The sequence below is a fragment of the Pipra filicauda genome, unplaced genomic scaffold, assembly GCF_003945595.2.
Source record: "Pipra filicauda isolate LSUMZ 115617 unplaced genomic scaffold, ASM394559v2 scaffold85_size2586006_pilon, whole genome shotgun sequence".
Lineage (NCBI taxonomy): Eukaryota > Metazoa > Chordata > Aves > Passeriformes > Pipridae > Pipra > Pipra filicauda.
This window is the reverse complement of record NW_024105042.1, coordinates 746,319-761,631: the sequence shown is the minus strand read 5'-3', so window position 1 is coordinate 761,631 and position 15,313 is coordinate 746,319. Positions and strand designations below refer to the sequence as shown.

Sequence of the window (15,313 nt, the reverse complement as noted above, 5' to 3'; positions counted from 1 at the left end):
CTATCCTTTCTCACATGCCAGACTGACTTTAAAATTTGAATAACAACTCCTGAAAAGTTTTCTAAAATGACCTATACACTTTTTAAAAAACTTATTAAATGAGGCATCCCTGAATTACAACTTGAACCACTGTCATAGATAAAAATCCTTTCAAATTTCTATTGTGTATAATACAATCATATTAAAATAACGTTTACAATATTTCTTTATGGGTCTTCATGCCTGCTTGTCTTGGTGATTTGTTCTCAAAAACTAACAAGATATGTACATCTCAGGAAGCTAAAAGAATGTATGAAATATTTTTTAAAATCCTAAGTCTTAATTGTAGGTTTGTGTAATGCGAAATTATTATTAAGCACAATTTACCTCCATTCTTTCTCTCCATCAGGCTGAAGTGGCTCAGATGACAAGACAGGCTCTGGAAACCAAAACATTCATAGAAAATCAGGAGGCAGAAGAGAGAAAACTCCTGAATATCATTGCTGAAGCTGATGCAGAGAGGCTGAAGCACACGAAGGAATTTGACAAGGTAGGAATCTCTAATTTGAGTTTTCAAACATCCTGCATTTTGTTTCCTCATTTGTCCAGTGTATTTTTAAGATGGAGATCCTCAACTACTGTGAACGTGTTACTACTAAAGCTTTATAGTGCTTTAAAACCAAAATGTTAAGATACTGAAGTGAACAAAATATGTAGTATACACTGTTCAGGTGACTGAACCCATATAGGGGATACTATTAGGTTCTTGCCGTATTTCTTTCATTAAAAACAGTGAAACCTCTTAATGCACATGATTTTGACTGATACAAATGTAGTCATGATCCTTGGGGATGGCGTGAAGGAACTGTAGCTGAGCTCTCTGCTTTGCCCTGTGCCCTTACAGGTGCTCAGTGAGAGACATGCCCTGGCGACCCAGCTTATTCGTCGCAATGATGAAGTGGCTCTGCTCTATGAAAAGATAAAAATCCAGCAGGCCATCCTGAACAGGGGGGAGAGCGAGTACCGACAGAGGATGGAGGACATCCGAATTCTCAAGCTGGAGATCAAAAAACTTCGGCGTGAGAAGGGAATACTTGGCAAGAGTGCGGCTAACGTGGAGGAGCTCAGGTAGAAAACCTGATTGAATACATTTCCGTAGTGACTGCAGCCATGATTTTATGTTTGAGACAGAAAACATGTTTTATGCATGGTAAGGATTTGTATCAACAAGCATTATACCTTGGAGAAGGAGGTTGTTTGGTTTGACCTCTAACACAAACTGGATTAAATTTATAAAACAATTTATCAGCAATTAAGAAAATTAAAATATAGGAAGGAGGAAAGAAGACCTCTTGGCCAGAGTTGAAATAGTTTCCATATTTCCCTTGGTACTGTGAATTACTGCCTACAGAATAAACCTGACAGAAATCAGCACGAAAGGTGTTCACAGTTCAGTGAGCTGCTTAGTGGTACAGTGGTACAAGGCTCAGATGAGTGGAACTCCTTTTTTTTAAGCAATCCACAGGGTATGGGGAACACTTGACATATTTATGACAAACTCCTGCACTTTCAGAGCTCTCTCCTTCCAGATTTATATGCAGGCATGCTCTCTTAGAAAGATTTAGTTAAATTTTCATTGAAGGTTGTGTTTCTTTAAAACACAAGTTTAATAGCCTAAGCCTGATTTATCTCCTCCTTCTCTGGCTTAATGCTTCATTTCTTTTTTTAACCCTCCTCCATTAGAGGTGTATTCTTTCCTGATGGGAAACTAATGTCATTTTCTGTAGAATCAGTTTTGGTTTGTAAAGAGAGGCAGTTATGTTTTTAGCAGATAACCATCATTCCAATTCTATGTAGCTACCACAGTTTTGGGCTAGATCTTTAGCTTATCAGTATAATTCCATGCCTTTCAGCAGAACAAATTAACTTCAGTCCGTGGTCAGTCCCATTGACTCCAGTGGAATTATGCCGGTTTGATTTGGTGAAACAGAAAAGAGAACTGGGCACACAACATTAGCAATTGCAGTTTTCATCGACTGGCTGCAGACAGGAATAGGATTTGAACTTGCTGCCCAAATACATTCAGCTGAAAGTCTGTTACTGTATTGAAACTCAGTGATGGTATTGAAGTGTAGTGTGATGCATGCCATGATGGGTAGATCAATTCTTCCTAACTGCAGCAGCAATCACATACTTTAATGAAGTCCAAAACCACCATGAAAACTGCCTGTCGAAAGACTCCATATATCACTTGTGCTGCTAATTAGCTTTCTTGATTTGCCAATTGGAGATGTTTTTTTCCTCTTCCATAACCTTTTCCAACCTCACAGTTAAAAAAAAGGTATTTTGCTCTATTGAGCTAAATGTAACTCTGAGCTTAGCAGGAAAAGATTCAGTGGCAGGCACATCGTGATTCCCCACCTCCTTTTGACCTTGGAGGACTTACAGATCCAATCACTAGAATGATCAGGGTCAGACCATTGCAAAAAGCGCCTTTTTCCCCCCTGCTCCTCAACCCCCTATCCCCACCATAAAAGCCTAGTTGTCAAAGAATCTTGGTAGTGCTCAAGTAGTTTTAAATTCAGCAACAAGTCACCCCTGAAATTCCTTGAGGAGAGGTAGTAAGAGTAGAAGAAATCAAACTTCAGTTCTGTAAGGAATGGTGTCCGTCTTACTTAGACCCTAGAGTGTGTTTCATTTAACAGATTGTATTAGCCAAGTAGATTTAAAAACTTCCTTCGAACACAAACTGTTAGATTCAATACAGGGGTTACTGGATATGACCCATAACTGTTTTGTAGGTTGATGAGCTAACAGTCCTTCTGGCCTTAATGTAAATGGGAAGATGTGAACAGTGAGATCCAGTAGGCTGTGGAGTAGATTCCCCAAGAGTCCCTTTTCTGAGCCATTCTTGATAGAACAAGTGAAGAGGTCTAAGTGCATCACCTTATGATTCCACCTGTTTAGCGATGTCAGTGTTGCAACTTTTTTGCCACTACAGTGTGGCAAAGTGACTCTTTGTGTTTTCCATGTAGTGCTTCCTGTGCACTGTAGTGCATAAAAGAATGATTTGTTAATGTTCATATTAGTGCCTTGGTCACACTGTTATAGTTTCAGTGGGTTATTTTTCTTTTTGTTTTATGCTGGTCTTCAGATTTGAGGTTAATCATATGCAGAAGGAACTGTTAAAGGAACAAACTCGATGCAAAATTTTGGAAGAAGAACTGCAGAAGCCCTTGAAAGTTCACAGATGGAGAAAATTAGAGGTGATGTGTGAGCATTTCATGTTCCCAATGCCCCTATTACCAAATCAGTGACCCAGCACAAAGCCCATTTCATTTACTGTTAGGCAAATGATGTGGAGGGGCAGGCAGACTGAAATTTCCATGGTGCCAGTGGAATGCTTAACTGCTGAATGGTTTCCTTGCACAATGCAATCAATGTTATTTTTGTGTCACTTTCTCAATGAAAAATTGCAGAGGCATTTGTAAAGAGACAGTCAAGTGCTAAAGGGAGTAAGAATGCATAAGGTGAATTGAGAAGGGGGGGATTCCTTAACATGGATGATGAGAAAGAGGATGATGGGGGAAAGATACAACCCTACCCTCACCAATTAGGGAGATGTATATGGGAAGAAAGCCAGAATTTGGAAGGGTCATAGAATAGGTAGAGTAGAGAATGGACAGACATGAAGTCAGAAGGTAAATTACATCTCTGAGAAAAGGAAGAGGCCTGCACATAAACAGCAGTGGGCTCCCAAAGATAGTCATTCCAGGTAATGTGAGTTCAACTGTTCTACATAAACAGCTAATCTAAATTTTCACACAATTTGAACCTGCCAAGTGAAGGGGAAAAATAAAAAATCCATCAGGCATACACCAAATATATGAACATCAGCTGGCATCACTGGATATTTTTGATGTAAGTCAGAGCCATCTGAGATTCCACTCTTGCATGGGTTTCTGATCTGATTCCAGCCTGGGTTGCTTAGCTGCTCTAATAATGAGTGGTAACATGCTCAGTCCCTACAGAAACAAGGCTGAATATTTTGACTGTGCTTACTAACAGAATAGTTACTCTTTCCATGCTGAGCTTAAGTTGAACAATGTGACTAGGTTTTCACATGGAAGGGAGATGAACTAGGTTAAACATGTGTAGGTACGAACTCCAGCACTACCTTGTAACACAGAAAAATCAGGCCAGTCAAAACATCCAATTTTGGGAAAATGAATGTATGAAGAGAATGATAATGGGAAATCATGTCTTTCCATTCTAGTTTACTGGTTTGTATTTGGAACACAGAAAGGCCAGCAGATGGCAAGATCCATGTGAAATAATCCTGATGGGGTTTTGGTTCAATTCCTAATGAACAAACACCCTCATATCACTATAGTTGTCACAATTGGCACTATGTTTGGGCAGCACTATAAAAAAATCAAGGTCTGAGTGGATCATGGAGACTGATCTACTTTTTAGCCTTGTTTCTCAGGAAGTGATGTTGTGTTGTGAGTGCTGTGTGCATATCTGTGTTAGTGTCCTAGTTACACTTGAATTGATTAGTCAATTTAGATAAAATCAGACAAAAGATTAGGAGCAATGAGATACCAAGTTCCTTATAAGCTCAAGCAGATATATAGAGAGCAAGACTTTATTGAAGCCTTTACTGCAGTATGAGTTTAATCCTTATGAGACACCACATGAGAGCAGAGAAACCAGATGGGAGAGAGGTGTTATGAATCCCTGAATGGGGAAAAGCTTCAGTCAGAGTTTGCCCTTCAGTAAAAGATCCAACAAGAAGATATGAAGTAGTAGCCAGCTTTGCTGGCTGCTCCTCACAGAATTACTACTTTGCTCCTTGGAGTGTCCTCCAGAATCAATCTGTGACAAAAGAATGAGAAGGGACAGAGAGACAGACATCTACTAGGTCCTGGTCTTTATGGGCTATGTAGATAGAGGACAGCAGTAAGTGTATACACTGTCACCATTTTTTCCACTTCATTCCATTGAAGAATGAGATTTCACATGTATGGACACTTTAGAGCCTCATAATTCATCAATGTACCCCACAGATTTGTTCCTCTTAACTTCTCAACCTCTTTCAAGACTATAGTGCAGTTACTCTTTCTTTTGTTCAAAGCAACTGTTGAGGTTCTTAAACAGTGGAAAGTACTTGCACTGCTCTTCATTTGTCAGTGGGCAGTTCCAGTTGCTGCTAAAATTGATACATTAGGTTTCAGGACTGCTTGTATGCATGCAATTTTAAAAAAAAAAACCAAACACTCCCACCCCTCCCCTTTTATATTTATTACTTTTGAACACTTAGATATTATGATTTTCATTTGCAAACAAGAAACCCTAACTTGGTATAATTTTTGAGAGTTCTTTACTCTTTTCTAGGCCAGCGACCCCACTGCCTATGAGCTGATTCAGAAAGTACAGAGACTACAGAAGAGGCTTATAAGCAAGACAAGTGAAGTGATAGAGAAAGAATTTCTCCTTCAGGTACTGCAGCGTCATTATTTTGTTGCATCTTATTAACGTATTTGACTCACCCTGCATTCTCTGTTTACTGACATGCTTCCTGAATGTTATTTAGATGCATGACTTTGATTTTCTTTTGCATGCCCTTTAGACAGCTATAGATGGCAGCACTGACTTGCTGAAAGAGAACAAGCAGCATCTGATTAGTTGATTTTTATATTCTGATTACTGATACCTGGACAACTCTGGAAAATACAATTAAAGGTTGGCTTTTGTTTATTCATGTCATAGATTCATCTTCAAGTCAGTCTTAGACTTTTTGAAAGGCTTTTTTTTCATCCTCTTAAACAAGACTCTTATGACCAGACCATGAAGGAAAGTCCCTGTTCGATACAATTTGTGCTTACCTTGGCTTTTGGCAGAAGAAATCCTACAGAGTTTGTGTGATTTAGATATGCTGCTGTCTGGGCCTGTTTGATTTCAAGGTTTTTGTGCTGAACTTTGCCAAGAAATAATTTTTGTGATAGCTTGTCTTTTTTAACTGTATCAGATGTCCCTTAACCCCAGTGATACCAGTAAGATTTATGTTGTAGGATGGAGGAGAGACTGTATTCCTGTATTGCAAACATTGCTATAAAATGTAAAAAAAAGGATTCTTTTGGCTTTAACTATAGGTGTAAAACTGGGAAATCTGTCTCCTCCTCTCTGGTGACTGTAGGAATAGCTATGGTTTACCAGCTCTAGACATGATTTTAAAATCTTGGTCTTAAATACACTAATAGTCTTGATGCCTGTGTTGGGTATCACTCGTGTAGAGTTGAATGTGACCTGAATCTCCCTCTGTCTTGAGAAAAAGCTCAGCAGATGTTATCAAGGCATGGTTTGTCTCTGTTTTTTGTTTCATAGGAAAAAATAGATCTGCAATTTCCTTTGAAGGTAATGTATGGTGTATTGTGCCTTTGCTTGGAAAAATGAGAAATGTTTCATAGCACTGAAACTCTGTCAGTGACATAGTTATCTTAAAATGTAGCAAAAATAGCTGCAAATTTACTGTGCTTTACCCAAGGACAAACCCAATTCTGTTAGATTTTTACATAGTCTCTATTGAGTATCTTGCCTTATCCTTAGTATGTTCCCATTTTGCTATTATCCTTATTTTCAGCTGAAGAACTGAGAAATAGAGGTATTAAGTTGCCTGCCCAAGAAAATCTTTGAAATAGTAGGTTTTTGAGCCCACATTGCTGTATTAGCCTTTGATGCAATCTTTCTGTCTATACTACAGTCCTTCTTTGATGACTCTATTTTTTTTATTATTTTCCGAGATTTGAGACAGGGTTTGGCTATATAAAATTGAATTATTAAGCTAGAATTGTTAATGAGTTCCTTTGCATCCTCAATTCAGGCACCAATTTCCTGTGCAACAATGCTGAAATTAATGCTGTCCCTTGGAGAGACTAACAATAAAGGCCAAAAATATCATGCTCCAAATTGTGTTCAAGGATTTACCATGCACATTTCTGAGCTCTTTTCTGTTTTTCCACAGTGTTTTGAGTCCTCCACAATGACTGATGTAGGGCTCTTTCCTAGCAGCGTTTGGGTAATGAGAGGTAACCAGAGATGCAGCAAACCCCCCAGCTCATTTCCTTGGAGGGCTGTATGTCCTACTGGATCGGTCACTGGCGTAGGGCTCAACAGTTAAGTGTACTAGCTGAGCTGTTTCTACTAAGTGTCTGGATAACCTTGTACAAGTAATTTGTTGTTCTTTGAACTGGTTTTCCTTGGTATAAGGATAATACCTGTTTTGTGAAATGGTACCCTGTTACTCACTGAAACAATGAGCTGTGTGTCCCTATTCAAAAGATAGCGTAAGGTTTGATGCTGACTGAACTTTAGATTTATGGGAAACAGCAGCAATTTAGCTCCCATTTCTGGAATTTTTAATTTTTTCCCCTCAATATAATTTGTTTTGCTTTGTGAGTTCTTCTCTCTTTTTAAAAGTCCTGGTAGGTCTCCTCATGCTTAAAGGCATTCAACATCTTCTTTTTATGTGTCTCTCCTGGAAGTCAGCTCAGTTCGGTTCAGTTGCTGTTCATCTGTAGGAATGGGGGAATTGCTGATGACTTGTCCAGTGGCTGGTTGGTTTTAGATCCCCCATATTCACAGTCAGAGACTGCAGGAGCTGAGGGATACAAACTTAATTCAGAGAGCTACTGCTTTCCCCATGTTGTGTTTGCTTGCCTAAGTCACACCTCTTCACTCCCAGTTATCTCCATCCACATCTTGCCCTGTGACCAGGGCACAGCCATTGTGTGTATCTGCTTTAAAGTGGTCTTAATCTCTTGCTTGCCATACATAATCTTTTTTCACATGTGTGTGGCCACCATGCTAGAAATAGGATATCTGTTTAAGGGGAAGCTTGTGAGTGTCCATGCTTTCTGTGTGTGCATATTATATGACAAAGTCCCTCGCATCAAAGTGTAGCAATAAAATAGAGTGCAAAAAAACTTGGTGGTTTGAATATTGTGTATTAAAAACATCTTTGGAGTTAGCAATAACCCATGTCTGGAGATGGTTGAGCCTGGTGTCAGCAACCTGCAGTTTGATTTGTAGGGTATTCACCTTGCTGCATACTCATACAGAGCCGTAATGTTTGTGTAAGGGAAAAATAATTCTATTTGTATTGTATGTACTGTAGTTCTGTCTTCTGACTGTTACTTTTTTTTTTTGGTAAATGGTCTTTTAAATAAAAGCTGGTTTATGCAGGGAACAAGGTTTCAACTGGATATATAAATGGAAATTTTTGCTAAGTAAGTATCACAGTATATAGATGCAGGTAGAAAAGCATCTGCTTACTTTTCCTGCTCTTGATGTGTATTTAATCATATCCTTTTTATTAGCTTTTTCATTATTTCTCACCTGTTAGTTGTTTAAAAATTAGAAAGCTGTAGAAGCAAGCTACAGTCTGTGCTATGTGATTAAAAGAATGATTCTCTATGTTTGAGTCAGAATATTTGGATTGCTGACAGTACAGGAAAAACCCAGCTTGACTCTAATTCTCATACTAAAATATCTCTTAGCTGGTCATCAGAGCACATTTTTTGGATCAGATGTGCTGAGAGGTAGTGAATATGCAACATGATGAATGGTGGGTTTTGCTAGAACAACTTTCATAGTTGAACACTCTAATAAAGGTGTAAAAAGATATCCTGTGTCATAGAAATTATTAACTCTTTTTATTTTTCTTTGATTTATTGGTGCCCTGTAGGTACAGCATCTTGTGTTATAAACTATCAGCTCTCGTACACCAAATAAGTGTGGACACCCCGAGACGCTACTTTGAAGAGTAGCTGCAGATCAGATGGTCATACTTTCTCCTTTAGCTCAGGCATTCTTACAGTTGTGAACTGCTGTGCTGATGAAAAAGGCTGTCCTAAAAATCAGATCCAAACCCAAGGTCTTGAATACTTATGGTCTATAAAAATCCACTGGCATTTTTGGAACACATAGGAAATGTTACTTCAGCGTTAGCCAGCTCTCATGTTTGAGTTATTACCTTCCTTCTGAATTTGTGCAGTGAGATGGAGCATTTTTTGGTTCTTTTCTAAACTGTTGAGGAATATTGCAGGGCATTGTTGAGAAGTATGTTGTGTGTTAACCAAGGGATCTGAGTGATGGGTGAAAGTCTTTGTGAACACATGTAGGATGAACAACACACGTTGTAAGGCCATAAGGTATAATTATTAATAAACAGGAGTGCTCTGCTGAACAAATCCTGACTGCAAAAAATCAGTTGCTCACTTTGCATGTGGGGCAAATCCCTCACATGACTGAAGCTCTGCAGCTCTGCTGTGTACTGAGCAGTGATGTGGTAAACTCGCAGTGGAATGTATTACCTTGTTAGGATTGTGATTAGTGTGGTTTTAGGAACTTATCCCATTAAAAGTGAATTATGCGCTGCCTTATTTGTTTCAAATGTAGTTCTTTCTCTTCAGAGTGAGCTCTTCTAATTTGATTTTATGTCTGACTGAGCAGAATTTTATTCAACTGCATGTCTTGGAATGGCTAACCGTAAAGATTCACATTATATGTCAGTTACTTCTTTTGTCAGTCATCTCAGAAGATTGTTCATAAATGTAAAAAAGAATTGCAACCTAGATTATTTGTGCAGGGAGGCAGAGGCAAATGTGTCTTATTTAATGCTTGCATGTGATAGTGAAAGCATTGCTTTTCACTATATATATATATATTTATAATCACTATTTTTTAATTGCCAGCAATCAAAGCCCAGGACTGGGCAGTCAAGATGGGATGCTTCCAGACTGTTAGTGTCTTCAACTCATAGTTTCTAAAAGTGCCAGGGCAAAAGGCATGATTAGCTCATGTATGTGACTCAGAGATTACAGCACCCACATGTCCTTGTATTGAGCCAAGTTTTGAGCTAAGTTTCAATCCCTCAGAGAACTGACTGTCCCACTGTCAGAGAGTAGGAGGAGTAGAAGGGATGCTGCTATCTGCAGCAGAGGTCCATTTCAGGTATTGTGAGATACAGGGAGGGGAGAGCAAGAGATTATCTGTGACCTTGGGCAAGTTACTTAGCTTTTGCATGCCTCATATCAAGTAAAAAGGGAATAAAATGATTTCCATTCTTATAGTGGTGTGTGAATGAATATATTAGATACATGACTCAATTCATTAGCTAAAAACTCAAAATAGGCAGATGTTTTATTTAATTTGTGCTAACTTGGTAATAGAGCTGTTCTGTCCAATTCGAGGTGCTTGTTGCTATAGTGTCTGAACATATACACAACCATCTTTATTTCTCAGATCTGGTACTATAGTTTCATAAAGAAATCTGCTTTTAGAACAGTGTGTTACCACGTGGGTTTATGCAGGCTGGCAGCTACTGAAATCAAAGTTTTCTCCCAAGAAATGAAGGAACTTTGGGATTTGCTTACCTATATTTGTTATACAGTTTCCCCCCCCCATTTATTACAGAAAATACAATTTTTTTCAATCTTGTACAATTTTTTTTCAGCCCAATTTATGAGAGCCTAGTCCTTCTGAAATTCTCTACCTTGAGAGTTTCATGAGGCATTCTTCTGCTAGGTTCTTCATTGCTCTCATAGTGCTCGAGTAGCTTCCATTATACAGCACATAATACAGAAATGTGTGCTCAAATGCTGAGTAAGAGAGTTTCTCATCTACCAGCCTACTAGGAAAAAGAAGAGAATACTCTCCTATCACCTACCCTTATTTTGGTACTCTTAAGGCCCAGATCAGTTTTATCTTCGATTTTATCTTTACATCTTCAACATGGCTGATATTTACTTTACCCTCTCAAATTCTCAAATTTACAAATTTTTGGTGCCCAGTGTAGATTCTGCTTGGATTTGAGAGTATAAGCTACTTGCATGTTACATGTAGGGTAGATAGTCTGAGTTGGAGAGTTTTTTCTCAGAAGTTAGTTTTGTCTATTTTCATAAAAATAACTGCAATTCACTTCGGGAAACTAATGACTGTAGAATCCCTGAAAGTCTCTTTTGACTTGCCCATTATTGTTTCTCTCTCATCTTGCTTTTAGAGAAATTTCAGCAGAGGTAGTTTGGGAGAGTGCTTTGTATGCACTGAAACTTACAGGTGAACTGCAAAATCCACTGCAAAATACCATCCTTTCTTTACTGCTCCTTTATCATTTATATATGAAGTCAGCTTTTTGAAGGGATTTTTCTGTCCAAAAATGAAAAGGGAAATTTTCTTTTTAGCTTTTTATACTGTACTAGGACTTGGCTTTTTTCTATCTCTATTTCCTAGAGGATTTGACTTCCTCTGGAAGCACTGGATTAATGCCCTATCTTGCAGCTCAAGCTAGTGGTTCTCTCAACCCTCAATTAAAGGGGTGAGTATATTGAGCTTTAGGCCTTTTCTGTGCTTAAAAAGCACCATTCCTACTAGCAAAAAAGTCACTTTTCTGATTTAGCTTATACCACCTCCTGAATGGGAGAAGACTTTCTTGCCAGTAAAATTGCATCTAATTGCATAGCCAGTAGCTGGCATAGCCATGTCAGCACAAAGAAATTGCACCACTAACTGAATGGAAATTGGCCAGAGATGTCAAAAACCACAAGAAAGAGTTTTTCAGGTGTGTAAACAACAAACAGAAACAGAAGGAAAATGTTGCCCCACTGTTAGACAGGAGAAGTGAAATAGTCAACAACAACCCTGAAAAGGCACGAAGTTCAACAAAGGCAAGTGTAAGGTCCTACAGCTGGGAAATGTAATCCAGGAGTGCAGCACAGGCTGGGATCTACCTGGATGGGGAGCAGCTCTGTGGAAAGGGACCTGGTAGCCAACAAGCTCAGTATGAGTGAACAGTTTGCTGCTGCAGCAAAGAAAGGCAGCAGGATACTGGGTTGCATAAAGAAAGGCATCACCAGCAGAGTTTATCCCGCTCTACTCAGCACATTTCAGGCCACACATGGAATACTGTGTTCAGTTTTCGTCCCTCTTATGTAAAGATGTGAACAGGCTGGAGGGGTTCCAGAGGAGGTCCACAAAGATGATCAAAAGACTGGGAAGCTTGATATGGGAGGAAAGACTGAGAGAACTGGATTTGTTTGGCCTTGAAAGAAAATGTGTTAGAGGAAACCTTATAACTATGTTCCAGTATTTAAAGGATGGCTAAAAAAAAGATGAAGACTCTCCTTTTACAAGGAGCCACATGGAAAAGACCGTCTTGTCTAGATGGTGCTTTTGCCAAGAAAGACTGGACCAGGTGATCCTTGAGGTCCCCTTGCAACCTGGTGTTCAATGATTCAGAGGTTTAAAAGGTGCCAATTGAAGATCTAATCCCAAAGCCCTTGCATGAGAGGTCCCATTAAAGGGACAACAGATTTACTGTTTGTACTCATATATGTATACTGGCGTCAGTATAAGCAAATGAGAGTGAAAGGAAGGTTGAACCGTATGATCTTTGAGGTTCACTTCCAAACTGCCAAAACTTCTAACTGTTGATGAAATGGTTCCTGACATGAAAAAAAGCAGAAAAATGCTCTTCTATCCTTGTAAAAACCTAAGTATTGTCATGTACCTTAAGGAAGCGAGAGAGAGAGCAAGCAGTACCTGGTGGAGTGTGGGTTTTGAGTTTATGGCTCTAGTTCTAAGCTGGATTTCAAGAAATTCAAAATAAGAATTTCAAGGGATTTGTATTGAAATATAGAAATAAGAAATACAGTAAGCCCTAACATTTACTTTTTGGCTTTCAGCAGGCTATGAATCATAAAGAAAAAGTTTACTTCCCCAGTGTCATGAAGAACTAGGCACTGCTGTGTCAAAGGCACACTGTAAGAGTTCCCTGGATTTAGAGTTAAGACTAAAGACAGTTTCTGGGTTTTTTTTTCAAATGAAAATATAATGCATGCCCATGAACTCTGGCTGTAACCCAGTTTTAATTAGTGATTAATGAAAAATATCTTACTATCAGCTCAATACTGTGATGCACAGCAGTCTGCTGAGTTCGTGCCATCAAATTGATTTCAGTCTGGTATCTTGAAACTTATTTGAACTTCTTTGAACAGTTTTCAATGCAGTGTAAAGTGACATATGGAGGTGTATAATGCATCGAGTCATCCTTCAGGACTACTTTTCAGATTCTTTCCTTCTTGTGCCATTGTTTTATTTTCCTTTTGTTGTGTTCGAAAGTTTCTCTGCTGAAGTAGGATTTTGACTGGGGATTTTAGCTTTGGCTGTAAGTGAAAATGTTTTCTATTTTAGTATTGGTTTTAAGTTGAAGGATTAATGTCTTTTAGTGATTCTATGCCTGGCATGATGATTTTTCCATACAATTAGAATTTCTCTAGTGCCTTTATTTTCTGACACTGGTAATTCTTTTTCAATTAACTTAATTATTAAGTTTTTTAAAAACAGATTGTGTAGCCAGTAGGGTCCTGTGACTAGGGTAGAACCACTCCCACTGAGCCAATTGTGGGATCATTGTGTTAATTCTTAGTGCATCTTACCAGGACTCATATACAATCCCGTGATGATGTAATAAATATTATCATATCTCAAAAACAGGAAAGATATGAGTCACCTGTGTGAAGGTCTATTGAGGGCCTGCATATCTACCTGAAAGTTTTGTGAATGCCTTAATAGTTCATAAGGTATTTGAGGGATGTTCTGTTCTTGCCCAGGATCTCCTCAGAAAGGATTTATTTTCTATTTCTGCATATTTTGAATACACTTCTTGGCGCATTAGTTTATTTTAGCCCTTCTAATCTCAGTCCATCTAGAATTAGAAGATGTTCTATGCTATAGAAACTTACAGCATGATAAACTACTCTTAAAAACATGCTGACATTTAGATTCTTTCCCTCCTCCCACATATGTTGCAATTCAAAGGGAATAGAATAAAGTCTTCCCAGGAAAACAGACTTTTTTTATTTTTCTGGGTATGTTTGTTTAAACACGGTTTTTCAAAAACAGGTAGGAAAGATGCTGATTGCATCAATGTCACCAGGTGAAGATAATTGGCCACACTTTAGAGTGAGAAAATAATTTTTCAATAAAAATAGTGCAAATATTTCTGACACTGAGAAATGGGAAGCAATCATATTACTTAGTGATCAAACAAAACATTTTTGGGGAATAATTTTCTTAGTGGAAGAGTTTAATTTTTATTGAGTCTTTGTGGAACTACACTGAACAGTGCTGCCCTCATAAACAAAACAGATTTCCCATGATAAATGGTTTTGGACAGAAGCAAGGTGCAAATTTATTTCAGCAATTGGAAGAAAACAGATCAAAATAACTTCTGGGGTCTGCACCAATTTTAGCTCCTCTAATGACATCTTAGTCAGAAGTATTCAGATGCCATTTAAAAAGATGAGGAACTCACAGGCGGAGTAAAAATCCCTTAGGGTTTATAGGTGGCAAATGTACATGAATGCTTAATCTGTTTTACAAGTTTTTTAGGAGAATTGATCTATATACTTTACTTTGAGCTTGAAAGAGAACTCTGGTGGGTCATCAGATGCCATCCCTCCATGTCATGCAAGATTGATTTAATTACACAAATACTCTTCTTGACAGATAAATGTCAAGTATAGATTTGTTTGCTGCATTCTAATGTATGTGCTCCCAGTCCATGAAGTTAAGTACGTGTGAAGAAATTGTTGGCTTCAAGTACATTGTGGTTTATGGTTGTGAGTTTTCTCCCACACTTCTAACCCGCTGGTGGAGTATAGCCCTGGTATTTCTGCAAAGCAAGGAGCAGGTGTATTGTCTTATTCAGTTGGTGGTCCTGGAGAACTGAGTGTCATTTCTGAGTATCTTCAAGGAGTTTTAGTGAACTTTGGCAATCCATGTAGCAACTCTTTGTGTCCAGAACTCTTGTAGAATGAGAAGGGGATCACTGCCCTTGCTGGTAGCAACACTTCAGCCTGTGTACATTAAAAAATAATAGCATTCAGATACTGAAATTAGGAGTTCATATAGTCAGAATTGCACATAGCTTCAACATTAGTTTGCTAGAATAAAGCTTGGGTAAAAAGATCAGGAATTGTTCCAGTAAATAACAAATAACTGAAAACAAACTTGTTTACTCCTCATTCCTGTGTTCAGCATGTAGCTGGGAAGGAAATAAATCTGCTGTGCACCCCAGGGTAAAGTATATTAATCAACCAGTTATCTCATTAAGGGAAAATAAATGAGTCTCTGTGCTGACTGAATACATTGCAGTGCACAAACTTTGCAGTGCTCTCAGCAATCCGATACTGACTGTCAGCCATCCAGAAGCTGCTGGAGAAGTTAAAATACTGAAGGAGTGTGACAGCAGTGTAGCAATACGTTCACAAGC

At 38.5% G+C, this 15,313-nt stretch overlaps 1 protein-coding gene across 2 annotated transcripts in view; it reads left to right on the top strand.

Moving 5' to 3' along the window:
• CFAP58 (cilia and flagella associated protein 58) overlaps positions 1-15,313 on the top strand; it is a 55,670-nt gene that overhangs the window by 27,705 nt on the left and 12,652 nt on the right. For both annotated transcript variants that reach the window (XM_027738768.2, XM_039390687.1), the window contains exons 12-15: positions 389-529; positions 884-1,107; positions 3,134-3,245; positions 5,377-5,481. In XM_027738768.2, the coding sequence (XP_027594569.1) occupies positions 389-529; positions 884-1,107; positions 3,134-3,245; positions 5,377-5,481 (582 nt within the window). The remainder of the gene's footprint in view (positions 1-388; positions 530-883; positions 1,108-3,133; positions 3,246-5,376; positions 5,482-15,313) is intronic.